This window comes from Mus pahari, chromosome 5 (assembly GCF_900095145.1).
Source record: "Mus pahari chromosome 5, PAHARI_EIJ_v1.1, whole genome shotgun sequence".
Classification (NCBI taxonomy): Eukaryota; Metazoa; Chordata; class Mammalia; order Rodentia; family Muridae; genus Mus; species Mus pahari.
The window spans coordinates 164,562,789-164,575,885 of NC_034594.1; the positions used below are offsets into that span (position 1 = coordinate 164,562,789).

The 13,097-nt window shown below is 46.0% G+C and overlaps 1 protein-coding gene across 2 annotated transcripts in view; it reads right to left on the minus strand.

Annotated features, from left to right (window-relative positions):
- Positions 1-13,097, minus strand: part of Hhat (hedgehog acyltransferase) — a 256,294-nt gene that overhangs the window by 207,783 nt on the left and 35,414 nt on the right. For both annotated transcript variants that reach the window (XM_021198909.1, XM_029538880.1), the window contains 2 exons: positions 5,592-5,786; positions 4,426-4,641 (listed from right to left, as the gene is read on the minus strand). In XM_021198909.1, the coding sequence (XP_021054568.1) occupies positions 4,426-4,641; positions 5,592-5,786 (411 nt within the window). The remainder of the gene's footprint in view (positions 1-4,425; positions 4,642-5,591; positions 5,787-13,097) is intronic.

Consider the following 13,097-nt stretch of genomic DNA (forward strand, 5'->3'; position numbering starts at 1 on the left):
TATATATATATATATATATATATATATATATATATATCCATGAAAACCATAGTCCAATATCCAATGTCTTCCTCTATCACTCTTTACCTGATTGATTGATGGATTGATTGGTTGATGGATGGGTGGATGGATGGATGGATGGATGAATTGACTGACTGAGTCAGAGCCTCTCACTGCACCTTGAGCTGCTATTAGGGCCACACTGGTCCATCAAGCACCAAGATTCACCTGCCCCACCCCCACCCCAAGCACTGGGGGTACACAGGTGCACTGGCACACCTAGCTCTTATGTCTGCTGTGGGGATTCAAACCCAAGTCCCCATGTTTGCACAGCAAGCACATTACCTACTGAACTATCTCCCCAGCCCTTGATCTTAAATTTCTGATCATCATGTCTCCACCCCCCAAGTGACAGGATTCTAGGCCTAGGCCACCATGTCTGGTATGATGCTGGGGATTGGACCAGAGCCTCATGAATGCTAGGTAAGCACTCTTAACAACCAAGTTCCAGCACCAGTCCCACTACTACTGTCTTTACTCCGCTCTCCTCCCAGCCTGCCTTCCACACACCTGTCTTTGCTTCCCGCTGTACTCCTGGGAAGTTCAGATGCTGAGCTGCTGTGGGGCTGAGCTGCTGTGGGGACAGTAGATGAAGCCTGGGCACCTGACACTCCACACATCAGAAATGGCCTTCAAGGAGGCTGGGTAGAAGGTAAAATGTCTTGCTTGTTCAATGAATGAAAAGTTCACATGCTTTAGAGTATAGAGGACACCTCTTCCACACTTGCCTAGTTTCTGTATGTAAATTACGTGCTAGAAATTGGAGTAACAGATATATTCTGCGGAGTTGTTCCTCTCTTTAATACTTGGAGTTTCACATTCCCACGTGGAGCCTGCTTGTCCCTGCTGGGTTTGTTTCCACGTGGGATGCTGCTGCCCCCTGGTGGTGAAGCCTCCTTATGCTCATTCACTCCAGCACTCCAGAGTTCTTCCATCTTCCTTTCTTCCTGGTCTTTTCCTCTTAGATTGCTTTTGTAGCCTCCTCCCGCTTACAGAGGACTTGAGCACCCACCAGCATCCTAGGCAAATGCGGGCATCATGTGCCCTTTTATTCTATGTGTGTATAAAGCAGGTAGGGTGAATGTGTAGGTTTGGGTGAGTGCAGGAGTCACGTGCCTTTTTATTCTGTGTGTGTACAATGTGTGTGATGTGAGTGTGTAAGTTTGTGTGAGTGCAGGAATCATGTGCCTTTTTATTCTGTGTGTGTACAATGTGTGTGATGTGAGAGTGTATGCGTGCAGTAAAGTATGTAAAACTTGCATGCCCTTTTATTCTTTGTGTGTACAGTGCATGTGAGGTCCCTGTGTGTGCAGGAATCACATGCCACAAAGCACAGGTAGAAGTCAGAAGACAATCTCAGGTGTCAGCACTTGCCTTTCACCTTGAGCTAGGGTCTTTTTGTTCACTTTTGTGTATGCCAGTCCAGCTGAACCATGAGCTTCCAGGGACTCTGCAGAGCCCTGGCACTACACTTGGGCATTACCATGTCTGGCTTTATGTGGACTCTGAGGATCTGAACTCAGGCCACACATTTACAAAGCAAGGCTCTACCCACTGTACAACACTTCCAGACCCTACCTGACTTTTTTATTTAGCATTTATTTTGTCCTGTGGCTTATTGGGTATTTAATTTTTCTGGGATGATTTTAATAAACATGGGCAGACCATAGAGGACGGTTTTGATTTGCCTTTCCAAAGTTCCTAACCTCAACAACTAGTACAGGTAAGAAGAAAGAAGTAAAACCTGAGAAGACTGACCCTACAGGTTGAGCCCGCTCATCTCCCCCAACAGACAAGCAGTCCTTGGTTAAAGGTTTGGGTGAACCATGGCCTCAGAGTTTGCTTTGAAGGACAAGGCATAGGGCCTGATACACACTCCTATTGCTCCTGTCTGAACCTAAAGGCTGCAGTTGGAGAGGAGAATAATAATACTAGGCTTTGCATCCTAACAAAGTGTAGGTCCCACTGGGCAGGTCCCTGTGCACATGACACAGCTGGGGAAAGAGTTTGTTTCCTCTGGATGGCTTTAGTCTTTGACTCCAAGGATTACCGTCCATTCCAGGGGAAAGAGTTATTGGCTGGAAAATTGAGAAAGAGCCAAGTTCACAATGTCAAGGAAATTTCAAGAGGCAAGATGAGAAAGGTCTGAGACTACCAATCCTGTGCCGGCTCTGCCTTCATCCCATTCCTCTGACAGACTCAAGACGGTGGTTCTCAGCCTGGGGTCTGGGGCAGGGCCTGAGAATTTACATCTCCACTCCCTGATGGTGCTACAGAGAGGAGCCATACTTTGAGATCATGTGCTATCACTAAGCCAACTGTAATCTAAAACACAATCTCAAATGCAGACCTAAAATCATTTCATAATCAAAGAGTGCACCTCGGGAACCAACCGGGGTGTGAGAAATGGTACAGCAGCCTACCATAGCCAGGAATGCTGATGGCACTGGAGGACATCATAAGTGGGAAGGCAGGCCTTTCCCGGCAACTCTGGACTGATGCTATTGCTATAATGCAAACACAGACTTTTGGATAAATGAGTAACTCTGGAATTTTAAAGATGAAATAAGCATTTTCTAAAAACCTTCCTTTTTCTTCACTGGGCATCTTTCATATTGTCCCAGAAACAGCAACACCTATGGCCCTGTCCTCACAGACACATACATGCATATTTGTGTTCTGTGTATGCATGCATGTGTAGGCTATATGTGAGTGCATGCATATGTGTGCTGTATGTGTGCATGCATGTTGTGAGCTACATATAAGTGCAGGCAATGCATTACATATATGTGTCTGTTGTATGTGTGCATGCACATGTATGCTCTCTCACTTGGCGTCCAGAACAATCTGAAGCCCTGTCAGGGCCACTACATAAGCAGTCTGTGAGTAAGAAGGGAGGAAGCAAGCCATCTGCTAGCAGCGAGCAATTCCATCTCTTCCTCCCAGCTCAAGTGAACTATCAGAATCCAGCTTCCTGTCCCTGGGCCTTCCCTGCAATGGAACTGCTCCTGAAACTCACTGTAGCCACTTAGGAACCAGGTGCCGCTGTGTCCCCTGAGAATCAGGGCCCCTCTGCCCCAACCAAAAGAGACCGTCCACTTTAGGTTATTCAGACAACAGTGTGTGCTCAGGTCGGCAGCACACCTAAGTGGGGAGACACATGTCAAACACCCCAAGTCTCAGGCTACAGTAGGGCTCCTCACTGACTCAAAGCACCCTTCTCAGCACTGATGCTTACAGGTTCAAAATGTCCATCAAATCTGAAAGTGCCTAGGTGCCCCATGCCCTGTCAAATGCTCAGCTGTGGGCTTCATCTTTTGTGCAAATTAAATAATCCATCTTATTATTATGCAAATGTTCTTTAATCATGAATAAGTGGTAAAATTGTACATATATCAAATAATTGTTTTAAAGTAAGTGCCTTTTATGATTTGTTCATAGTAAAAGCTTGATTCGTATGCCTATTTTATATACACACACACACCGGGGTTGGGTAAAAATTCCTCTGGCAAGTTGTCTACAGGAGTATCTCTAGGACCATTCCAGAATTTGTTAAAAACTCTGTCCCAATAACAGTCAACATTTATTTAATGGTTTGTTTGGGTTTTTAAATTCTAGTGATCAAATCAAATGGTAGGTTTTCAAATCCAACATTCAAGCCTGTGAGGTGGCTCAGTGGGTAGATGCAAGGCACTTGCACACAAACTTCACAAACTGAATTCAATGTCAGGATCCTATAATGTGATAAGAGATACTGATTTCCTACAGATGTCCTCAGAATTCCACACATGCACACGCACACATATATGCATATGCACACAAGCTCACACACAAACACACACATGCATACACATACATGCATATGCACACACAAGCACATGCACACACATACGCACATGCACACACACATACAAATACATAAATAAAAAATTTTAATTCAAACATTCTAACACAAGCCAATCCAAAGACACTAACTCAGGACTCACATGCTGGGAAAATATTAAAGTCTTTGTTTCCCATAATCAAACCATTCAGTTTCTTCAAACCTGCGACTCATAATCAGGAGAGCCTGAAATCTGAGCGAGGTGCTCTGGCATTGAAAGATGTCATATTATAACAAGGACCTAGCCACACTGCAGCCATTTTCCATTCTATATTCACGATAATATAAGATGGGCAACCACTGCCAGAAACACCAGTCATCACCCATTAGACTCTGAATTACTTTTGATCGTACATTCAAAAACCTTTTACTGTTCCCAAAGTTTTGTGAACCCCATATTCAGTATGCAACCCCATTTGGGGTCACATCTCACAGTCTGAGAGGTAGGGACCTTCATCAGCCCAGTCCCCAAAGGACTCTACCTGTCTGAAGAACTCCGGGAAGTTAAGGATGGGCCCATTGTGGAAGACGGGATAATAGAAGACGTAGGTCAGCAGCCACGGGTAAGAATAGGAGGCACCCTGTGCAGACGGAGGCTGCCGGCACAGCTCCAGGCTGAAGCTGGTGTAGTACAGGCAGCGAACAGTGAGCGTGAACTGCAGCAGGTAATACTCATTCTCTGTCTTGTACCACCTTCTCTGCAAGAGCGACAAGGGAGGGAACAGCCTGTGAGTTGGTGGTAAGATGGCACCTGCCCCTGCCAGAGGAGCTGGCTGGGGAACCTGGACTAGATGGCTTCCCCTAGGAGAAAAGCTACGAAGAACGAGAGTTGAGAACAAAGGACCGTCACATAAATCCCAGTGGCAACCACTGCGGGTAGCGTAGCTGCAGTGTGGCGGGTGGTAGAGCATGGTGCCTTGCATGTCGGAGACTCTAGGTCCAACCCTCGGCTCCGAACATAACACTCCATATACAGGATTCGAAACCAAGAAAAGAGTCTTTATGTGGTCCACAAGGGACTTGGCAAACTGTATACATAACTAACCACTCAACAGCCATACAGACTGCCACTTGCCAAATGTCCACCTCCAGCAAACACACAACTGACAAACAATCGTGTCTGTCATAATGTCATGTCAAGGTTTGGTCTGTGACCTTAAGACAAAAAAAAAAAAAAGCACTGGATCTTCTCACTATCTATACAAATTGCTTCTGTGATTAGCTATATGAGTAGATAATTAATAACCCTATTCTATCAACTAAGAATAAAAGTACTTGTCTGACTGTCTTGGGGCCATTGTGTGTCATAACGAAGGTAAATTGGTCCCTAAGAAACAGTGCACACAACATGTATATTTAAGCAGATAGAGAGGGTATGGCTCTGTTTTTAGCCCTCGAGTCCCATGACATTTGTCATCCTCTGTCAACATCCAAACTGGAGGAAAAGATGACCCAGGACAACCTCACAGGACTCAGACAACAGACCCACGGCTGCTGAGTTCTGCAATAACCTAGGAAGGCCACTAGGTGGCGCCCCGCGGAGGGGTTACTGCTGCTTTGTGTGTGTGTGGCGGAAGCAAATACAGGATAAGAAGCCAGGACACCTTCCCCTTTCCTGTGGTAAGATGCGCAGGAGGAAGACGCTTACCTTAACTTCCTCCACACTTTGCAGCCTTAGGGTGGAGAGCAGAAGGAGAGAACACAGCCAGGACAGGAACACGGATCGGAACTGAGCCACGCAGAACGCAATGGTGCTGTGGAGAAGGACCATGACCACGCCTGGAGCCCCCAGCACACACCAGCAGGCCCACATTCCATAGACCATGACAATCCAGGGTCTGTGCTGTAGAGGGGTGGCCCAAAGAGAAGGATGAGAGATGAGTTCACAAGTGTGTCTCAGAACGCACCCTTATGGCGAGGGCACGCTTTTGTGACCAGAATCCAAATCTTGTTCTCACTGTCCTGCCAGGTCCGCCAGACTCAGGCAGTCAAGTTCCTGTCCTCGGCCAGAGCCTCCTCCCCTACTACACCTCACAATGCCTCCTCCCCTACTACACCTCACAAGGTGAGATGCTCAGCTGACTTCCGAACGGAGGTCAGAAAGCACCAACTGGGAAGACCGCAATCCCACACCCTGCGGACAGCATCTAGAAGCCAAAAGGAACTGTCATGTACCCTCTGGGAGCCTTAGGAAAAAAACAAGCTGTCCACACTTGTTGTCTTAGACTTATAAGCAAGTATTGAATTTCATCTTTTTGGAAGGTCCAGCCGAGGCACGTTTGCTGTGGATGCCTACAAATTCAGCCCAAGACAAAATCATAAACTAACTTGAAGACTATGGGCCTTTGTTCAATTTCTCTTCATAACTCAATTTTTCAGTCCTCAAGTGTGAACTTCTTAGATGGCACTATGGCCCAGATGAAGCCAAAAGATTGGATGCCCTTAGCATAACATTTACAGTCAAATTTTATGTCACGGAAAAAAATGGCATCTTCTCAACTTTTCACGATGTCAAGATCTTTAACTGATTGACGTGTTGGTCCCAATTTAAGAGATTCTGATTGCTGCACTCGTGCATATAGACACACATACACACACACACACACACACACACACACCACATATACACAAACACATACACAGATAGTTTTTAAATTATAATAAAGGGCAAGCAAGTGGCTCAGTGAGTCAAATTGTGGGCAGTGGGCTACACACAGACAGCCTGGTCTCCAGTCGAGCATAGGTCCTGAATTCCAGGGAATCCAAATGGTGGTGATTTCCACCTACATGGGACAGAAGGTGTTCCATTATGTCTCCTGGACCCCTGGCTCCTGTTGAAGTTAGTGCTCCCACAGCCTCTGCAGGAGAGGTGTGTGACTATCAGTCACGTAGACAATGTCCCAAGCTTCTGTCATTCTGGCTAGACTCCATCCCCACAGTTACCTGACTGTAGCCAGGTGTGCTCCTCCCCACAGTTACCTGGTAGCCCAGCCCACTATAAAAGGGGCTGCTTGCCTCCCCCTTGCACTCCACCAACTTCCCGGCGATGGGTAACGAGCCCGAAGCTTGTCACCAACTCTGCAAGACTAACAGTGTGAGTTCCATCCCCTTGGGAAGGTGGAAGGAGAGAACCAACTCTACACAGTTGTGCTCTGACCACACATCCCCACCCCATGCAGCAGGAACACACAACAAAAGGGACTGCAGTGAAGAGATGCACACGTCTGAAGAGGAGGGGGCTTGCCTCGCACGTGCCAGGCCTTTCATGTGATCCTTGTTCTACCAAAAAGTAAAAAAAGAAAAGGTGATAAGGGTTTTTTTTTCCTTTTTATTTTTATGAGTATGAGTGTTTTGCCTGCATGTATGTGCATCATGTGTGTGAAGTGACCACAGGAGATGGTGGAGTGGTTACAGATGGTTGTGAGCTACCATGGAGTGCTGGGAACTGAACCCAGGTCCTCTTAATGGCTGGGCCATCTCTCCAGCTACCAGGTTTTAATATCAAATGGCAGTGTGTCAGCATAGTTTACTGTCTAAGGCTTTGCAGTGACCATTAACGATCTGCATGATCTTTAGCAAGTTACATAAGCTCTCTGTGGCTCCAGTTCTTTGTATATAAAACTGGAGCAACAAAGTATTTCTCAAGAACATCCTGAGTATAATGAAATGGTTTGTAAACCACACTTATTACATACAGGCAAAGCCAGGGCTTCTCCGATAACTACTCAGAGTGCTTGCCCCGCATGCATGAGACACTGTATTCTAACCCCAGTACTTCACAAAGTGTTTATATGGACACATACCTGTTACCTCGTACTCACGGGGAGAGGCAAAGAGGTAAGAAGGTCAAGGTCAAGGTTACCCTCGGTTATATAGTGAGGTTGGAACTAGCCTGGGCTATGAGATATACTATTTCCAAAAAAGTTAGTTATTTCTAAGAAATACAACGTTATGAGTGTGCATTTTGAAGGATGGATTTTCAGAAACTTTTCAAAACCGAAGAGCTGGATGAATGAGCTTAGACCTTCTGCTAAAAGGATGAGCTGGGCTTAGTGGCCTGGGCCTGCCCTAGTCAGGATGCTGAGGCAGGAGGATCACAAGTTTAACACTTGCCTGAGCAATTGAGTGAGACCTTGTCTAAAACCAAAAGGCAAAAATAGGACTTAGAGCATAGCTTAGTGACCTAGAGACTACCTGACAGGCATGGAGCTGAGGTTTGGTCCCCAGTACGGTCAGAGAGACAGACAGAAAAAAATGACAGAGAAACAGAGACAGAGATAGAGACAGAGAGAGAGACTGGATGCAGGGCAGGCCTGGAGTATGGTGACTTGCCCATCCCGTCCTAGGAGGCATGGTCAACTCTTCCACAGACCTATATTCCAGCTCAAAAGAACATCTGCAATGTGAGACTAACTCAGCCGCTTTTACATTCCAAGAAAACCAGAGAAATGTGAAGTTCATTTTTACGGTTTTTTCCATCCCGCTAACCCCAGAAAACAGCCACATAAATTTGCCTCAAACTTTCCCCGGCTCTCTCACCTCTGGGCAGGGTCCAATTTTCAGAAATGAGGTCGCCAAAGACTATTTTAACACATGGTTTTAGCAAGCGGGGGGGGGGGGTGGATGTTCTTTTCAACACCACCTACAGCTCGTGCTGTGGGGATTGGGCACACATGGGTACACACGTATGCATACACAGTCACACTTTCAGTAAGTGCTATTTGATCTGCTGGAAAGAGCCTGTTTGCTGAGCTTCATTTGAAACTTGCCGCAGACAGAAGCTGCTCCAAGTTAGGGTAGAAAGAACCTTCAGAAATACGCAACAGCACTGTGTGGCCACCAATTCTCCAGGAAGTCTATGATGGTGGTCACGAGAGCCACTTTGTGTGCAGGTAAACGCACCCCACTTACCTTGTGCAGGCAGACAACACTGGGTGCTGTCCTGAGACAGAGGGGGAGATGTTCTCCCTCTGACCTTGGACTCTCCAGCCTGCACACTGCCTTCACCCTCCTGAGGATGAAAGTGGGATGGTGGACTAACACACCATCTTACCTACACAGAACTGGTGTGTGAGCCAGTGCCACCAAAACACTCATTTTTCACATTCAAAATGTTAAAAAGCCATTGGAATCCCCGCCTAACCCAAACATCACTAAAACCCAGATACAACATGGGCATCCCTGACCCTGACACCTCGGCAGGGCAGGGCAGATCCCACTGCCATCCACATAGTCCCTTCTACACACAGGCTGAGCTCAGGAATTGGTGGTCCAAAGAGGGGTCAGAACACCAGAGGGGCATGTCCATATGCAGAGGCCTAAGCAACCCCAGCCCACCCATCTCCACCTTGATGTGCTCATGTATGGGTCAAGCATAAGTCTGCTCCTAGGCATGTCAGTATGGGGCCTGTCACATGAACCAGGACAGAACTGCTTTTACTTTTCAAAAACAATTAACAAGAAATCACATGCATTATATTTTACCCCAAAACCATGCTACTAACTCATCACTACATGGTCAGGAAAGTCTTTCCTAAGTTCTCTGAGATCTGAGTGCATGCACACACAAGTACACACACACACACACACACACACACACACACACTCACACACACTCACACATACACACACCATATCAGTCTCAGGTTTATTTAAAAGATAGATTTATTTTTATTATATGTGTATTATTATATGTATGAGTGTTTGCCTGCATGTATGTCTGTATACCATGAACATGTCTGGTGCCTGAAGATGACAGGAGACAGGGTTGGATCTTCTAGAAATGGAGTTACAGATGATTGTGAGTGCTGAAAACTGAACATAGGTCCTCTACAAGAGCAGTAAGTGTTCTTAACCACTGAGCCATCTATCCAGCTCCCAGACTCAGGTTGTTAACGCTCAGGTTGTTTCCTCAGGTAGGATTCCTATTGCTGTGATGAACTGCCATGATCTAAGTAACTTGGGGAGAAAATGGTTTATTTGGCTTAAACTGCCATATCACTGTTCATTGTTGAAGGAAGTCAGGACAGGAACTCACACAGCAGAAGCCTGGAGGCAGGGATTGATGCAGAGGCCATGGAGGATGCTCTTCACTGGCTTGCTCCCCATGGTTTGCTCAGCCTGCTTTCTTATAGAACCTAGGACCACCTGCCCAGGGGTGCCACCACCCCACAACCAGGCTACACCACCCCCAGACTTAAACACACACACTCACACACAAACCCAGGCATGTGCACACACACACACACACACACACACACACACACACACACACACAAAATACACACAAACAAATATTCTGGTCTTCTCCAGCCCTGGGCTGATACTCACCTATTTACTGCCTCAGGAATGTGGAAAAAAGAAAAATCAATCTCAACAGTGAGCTATGATGTTTCTAATTTAGAACTTTACATTTTAAGTAAATACAACTTTATACAGTTTTCCTTTTGTGTATATATGTGTGTTCATACATGTTTATGAGCATACATGCATATGTGTGCATGTGTATTTAGAAACCAGAAGTCAGTCTTGTGTCTCATTCCTTAGGTACCATCTACCTTGGTTTATTTATTGGAGTGCACGCACACATGCGTGTGTGCTCATACCAGGATGCTTTTGTAGAGGTCAGAGGTAACTTGTCAGTTACCTCAGAGGTTAAGAGTCGGCTCTCTCCTTCTACCATGAAGATCCCAGGGACTGAACTCAGGTCATCAGACTTGGTGGCAAACACCTTTGTCCTCTGAGATATCTCACTGGCCCACAACTTTTTTTTTTTTTTGAGACAGGGTCTCTCACTGGCTTCAAGCTTGCCAAACAAGTGAGGTTGACCAGCCAGTGAGTCAGGAATTCCCTGTCTCCTTCACCCACCACATCCAGCCTTTTTGGTGTTTGTTTGTTTGTTTGTTTGTTTGTTTGTTTTATGTGGGTTCTGGGAATCAAACTCAGATCCTCACACACACAAGGTAAGCACGTTACTTGCTGAGTGGTCTCCCAGGCACACAACGTTCTTCTAACTGGGACTCGTTCTGAGATAGCTGTACTTTGTGTTCTCACAAGAAATAACACCTTTTGTGCTGTGTTTTGTTCAGTTCCCCCAAAAGGACCTTTCACAAAACCACAGAATATTATCACAAACACATAACTACCATCCGCCAAACTTACTGGTTTCCCATTTCATCTCCCTATGTTCTACACTATTCTATCACATGTGAAGGTTCAGTGAGCACTCCCACAACATGTGAAGGTTCGGTGCGCACACCCCACAAACACCCAGAACAGTTTGGAATTCACATGCACTCCCTTCGTGCTCCCCCAATCAGCCCATCACCTACCTGTTAGTCTCTTCTCCATTTACAAAATGCTGTCATTTCAAAGAAATCATACAGACTCAACTAAAGCTGCTGTGGCTAACACCCATTCTCTCTTGCAGTTTTCCATGGTATGGATAGCCTCAGTTTGCTTACTCACATACCAGCTGAAGGGCATCTCAGATGTTTGCAAGTTAGGGTTATTTCGAATAAAACTGATGTCCTCATATCTGCACAAGCTTTTGGTGTTAAAAATAACTTCTCATTTCCCAGAATGAATGAATGCCTGAGCAAACACTAGCTGATGGCATGCCAGTTACATGTCTGGCACCACAAACAGCTTTCTGGTCTACCACCATTCAACACCAACCAGGGTACATGAGTGTGCCCGACATTCCGCATCCCCACAAGCATCTGTGGTGTTTCCATGTTTCAGCAGAACCTTTCTGGAAAGTACATAGTGACATCCCATTGTGATTTAATATGAATTTACAACACTCTAGCAATGGTGATTTTAAAAGCCTGAACGATGTGGTACTTGGTTAGATGGACTGAGAGAATTCTGTGGAAGCACACACTGATCCCACTTAGCTCTCTAGATTCCAAGTCTTCAGTTTTTATAGAAGATGAAAGTTCAAATAGGGAAATTTTCAAAAGTCCAAAAAGCACAACTTTCAAAACAGCCAACCTAAAGCCAAACCAAGAACTCCATGGCATCTCTGATGGGATGCAGCACACACCACAGAAAATGGAGGCAATCAGACACCATACCATATTCCATGGTGACTTAGGTTGACACTAACTCACTTCTCAGAACAGAACATGGCCATTTTCCACCTGGTAGCCTTCCTGAGTAAGATAAAATCCTTTCTTGTTCATAATACATAAATGTAAACAGAATTTAGCCTGGTACCTAGCTCAAACAAATACTAAATGTCAGAATAAATGGTTGCGTGGAAGAAAAGAAAGGATGGATGGATGGATAGATGGATGGATGGATAGGTGAGTAGATGGATGATTGGGTGGGTGGATGGCTGTATGGATGGGTTGGTGGATGGGTAGATGGATGGATGGATAAGTGGATGGATGAGTGGATGGATGGGTGGATGGATGGATGAATGAATGGATAGATGGATGGATAGATAAATGGGTGGATGGATAGATGGATGGGTGGGCAGGTAGATGGAGGGGTTGGTTGTTGGATGGGTGGGTGGGTTAGTAGATGGGTGGGTGGGCAGGTGGATGGATGGATGGATAAATGGATGGATGGATAAATGGGTGAGTAGATGGATAGATGGATGGGTGGATGGGTTAGTTGATGGATGGGTAGATGGATGGATGGATGGATGGATGGATGGATGGATGGATGGATGAGTGGATGGGTGGGTGGGCAGGTGGATGGATGGGTGGATGGATGGATGGACGGACAGATGGATGGACGGACGGACGGACGGATGGATACATGGATGTGTAGATGGATAGATGGATGAGTGGATGGATGGATGGATGGATGGATGGATGGATGGATGGATGGATAAATGGATGAGTAGATGGATAGATGGATGGGTGGATGGATGGGTTGGTTGGTTAATGGATGAGTGGATGGATGAATGGATGGGTGGGTGGGCAGGTGGGCAGGTGGATGGGTAGATGGATAGATGGATGGGTGGGTGGATGTTGATGATGGGTAGAGATTGATGGAAGTAGCTATATATGGTTAACAGGATGAGTGGGTAGATGGATGGTTGAGTGGATGGGTAGATGGGTGGATGGGTAGATGGATGGATGAGTGGATGGGTGGGTGGGCAGGTGGATGGGTGGGTGGATGGGTGGATGGGTGGATGGAT